Here is a 2,141-nt window from a genome sequence, read left to right as displayed (position 1 = left end):
AAAAAATATCAGGGGAGCATGACAATTGAGAAGGTATTCACAAAAATTTAAAAATTCAAAATTATTGAAAAAGTATCAGGAGAGCATGACAATTGAGGAGGTATTCACTGAAATTTAAAAAATAAAAATTTTCAATTTCAGTGTATACCAATTTCGTAAAGCAGAAAATAACGTTCCCCCCCTCAAGTAGTCTCTCTGACAGCTGGACTACTACTGAGGCAGCACTGACTCCGCAGACCCCCCCTATGGCGGCTAGGCAGTCGGTAGTGCCCCCTCTCTCTTGGGGTGATGTATTAAAATACGGGTGGGGTGTTTCACACCCCCCACCACTGAGCCCCTATTCTAGTCAATCCTCTTTGCTACCCTCTCTCCAAGAGGCAATTTTCGCATTTCGATTGGCAGCGGGAGACAGTCGGAATCTGGCAACCTTGTATCAACGAATATCCTGTCTGACCACGTACTCAGGTTAATCGTGTATGATAGGAGATAGGGTGTGAGCCAGTGTTCCAACTTATTTATTCCAATTTTTTCCAATAATTTCGATTAAAAATGGCCCTAATGCCGCGGGAGTCTGGCAAATTGATAGCCAATCTCGCGAAAAATGTATTTATCGAAGAGGAAGGCATCAACAATCTTGCCCAAGAGGTAGGTATTTATCACTATAAAATTACCTGTTAATATTAAATTCATGAATAAATGATGTATGATTTAACAATTTATTAGGTTCTTGAGGGACTCAAAACCGGTGCAGTTTCAATCGAAAAGTTTTCGCAATGCGAAATGCACCCGAACTCTGGGCATCCCAAGGCCATCGACTGGATATTCGTATTGGATACACTGAATTTTTCATTTTGGAGCAGTAATCCCGATGATAAGTGGAAAGTCAATGGGCAGACTGGGTACTTTGCCCTCTGTGCAGCGATTAAACGTGCAATTGACGTAAGTCCATGCAAAATTCACTCCCTAAATGGCATCTGCATCTCTCTGTCATCTCGCACTGGTCCACCTCAGGCTCCTGATACCGCATCGATTCAGAGAAATGCATTATTTCATCAAGTTTCTTCGGTCTCGAGTCGATCTCACAACACGACACTTCAGGCCTTGTCCCGTGCCTCATTTTAAAACACCTCAGATATTTCGAATAATTTTCAATATTTCCTGAAAGAAATGTTCCCTGTCAGAGATTCTATCGATTTCTGTTATAACCATTATTACTTCGCATTCTCTCTCGCTGTCCCTCTACATTTTTCATATATTTTTTAATGTTCCTCTTAGCTTCGCCCTCCGCATATTCTAGGATGAATTTCTCAATTGTTAGCAGCCACTCTTGGTATATCTCACGTTCCATCCACCTATAAAGATTTTCGAGTTTTTAATATTCCGCAGTGTTTGATTTCGGCTTTGCTCGTCTACTTTTTTTCATTAGCTTCACGTCTGGCTTCTTCGGCTTCACGGAGGCATTTATTATGTGTTTTTTCTTTTTCACGGTTCTTTCTCTGGCAGTTCAGTAATAGTTTGACGATCCTCTGACGTTCCCTCTCTTTTACTAGTCTTCTCCGTCTTTTAGAATGTTCGGCACGTAGTTTTGCACGTTGGATTGTCCGTTTCTTTTGATCCCTCTTTTCCGATTCACGCATTTTGAGACGCTCCTCTATTTGTTTTTGTTTTTTCAGTTGTTGACGATGTTTTTCCGCCGCCTGCTCTCGTAGTTTGTTTTGCATCTTGAGATTCTTTTCATTACTCTTTAATCTGGGAATAGTTATTTTTTTTATTTATGATTAATATAAAATGGAATGAAAAATAAAAATTCATTCTATTGTAAGGTTTGTTACTTGGTTATTTTCATCTGAGCTTCAGCATTCGCAATTTTCAGATCCCTTCGTTCCATCCCCTCTTCTTCCCTCCTCCGCAATTCTTTTCTCACACCATCGCCATGTACTTTCCGCAAATACTTTCGATACATGTTATACTCCTTGACAGAACACTTGGCATCTAAATTATCCGTGATGAACCCCAACTCTTTCAGTCTCCACACATTCTTCTCATTGGAAAAATAACGAGCCAAGTGTCGATCGTGCAACGAATTATACGCGAATGCAATTTCATAATTATTTGGATCGGTTAAATCGAAGTCGACGTTT

The 2,141-nt window shown here is 40.2% G+C and overlaps 4 protein-coding genes across 7 annotated transcripts in view; 1 reads left to right on the top strand and 3 right to left on the bottom strand.

Moving 5' to 3' along the window:
* LOC105266302 (paramyosin, long form) overlaps positions 1–196 on the bottom strand; it is a 6,398-nt gene extending 6,202 nt beyond the window's left edge. Inside the window, exon 1 of one of the 2 annotated variants that reach the window (XM_011304342.1) lies at positions 149–196. The gene's annotated coding sequence lies outside the window, so the exon portion shown is untranslated. The remainder of the gene's footprint in view (positions 1–148) is intronic. The other variant, XM_011304341.1, reaches the window with a different exon arrangement.
* Positions 197–405: 209 nt separating this feature from the next.
* The window catches only part of LOC105266295 (UPF0553 protein v1g230591), a 17,101-nt gene continuing 15,365 nt past the window's right edge, over positions 406–2,141 (top strand). Inside the window, exons 1-3 of one of the 3 annotated variants that reach the window (XM_011304317.1) lie at positions 406–645; positions 724–939; positions 1,674–1,810. In XM_011304317.1, the coding sequence (XP_011302619.1) occupies positions 550–645; positions 724–939; positions 1,674–1,709 (348 nt within the window). In that variant the 5' untranslated portion in view covers positions 406–549 and the 3' untranslated portion in view covers positions 1,710–1,810. Of the gene's footprint in view, positions 646–723; positions 1,205–1,673; positions 1,811–2,141 lie in introns of those variants that run through there. The other 2 variants (XM_011304316.1, XM_011304315.1) reach the window with 2 other exon arrangements.
* On the bottom strand, positions 1,167–1,655 carry LOC105266296 (stress response protein NST1-like). Its single transcript, XM_011304318.1, has 2 exons — positions 1,414–1,655; positions 1,167–1,352 (listed from the first exon to the last, which is right to left on the bottom strand). The coding sequence occupies exons 1-2, from the start codon at positions 1,635–1,637 to the stop codon at positions 1,187–1,189; spliced, it is 390 nt and encodes a 129-aa protein (XP_011302620.1). The 5' UTR covers positions 1,638–1,655; the 3' UTR covers positions 1,167–1,186.
* LOC105266297 (fibrous sheath-interacting protein 2) lies at positions 1,818–2,141 on the bottom strand (the record flags this gene model as incomplete). Its single annotated transcript, XM_011304319.1, is given in 1 exon segment — positions 1,818–2,141. A coding segment is annotated over 1 exon segment (313 nt), but the record flags the coding sequence as incomplete, so codon positions are not given.

The sequence above is a fragment of the Fopius arisanus genome, unplaced genomic scaffold (genome assembly GCF_000806365.1).
Source record: "Fopius arisanus strain USDA-PBARC FA_bdor unplaced genomic scaffold, ASM80636v1 scaffold00037, whole genome shotgun sequence".
Taxonomy (NCBI): Eukaryota; Metazoa; Arthropoda; class Insecta; order Hymenoptera; family Braconidae; genus Fopius; species Fopius arisanus.
The sequence above is the reverse complement of the archived record's forward strand: the minus strand, read 5'-3'. Positions and strand labels throughout refer to the sequence as shown.

Bases quoted from the DNA above. Each gene is read 5' to 3' on its own strand.
- LOC105266296 (XM_011304318.1), bottom strand. From the start codon at position 1,637: ATGCGTGAATCGGAAAAGAGGGATCAAAAGAAACGGACAATCCAACGT. The intron at 1,353-1,413 runs GTAGACGAGCAA...AAATCTTTATAG, and splicing joins CGTGAAGCTAATGAAAAAAA to GTGGATGGAACGTGAGATAT.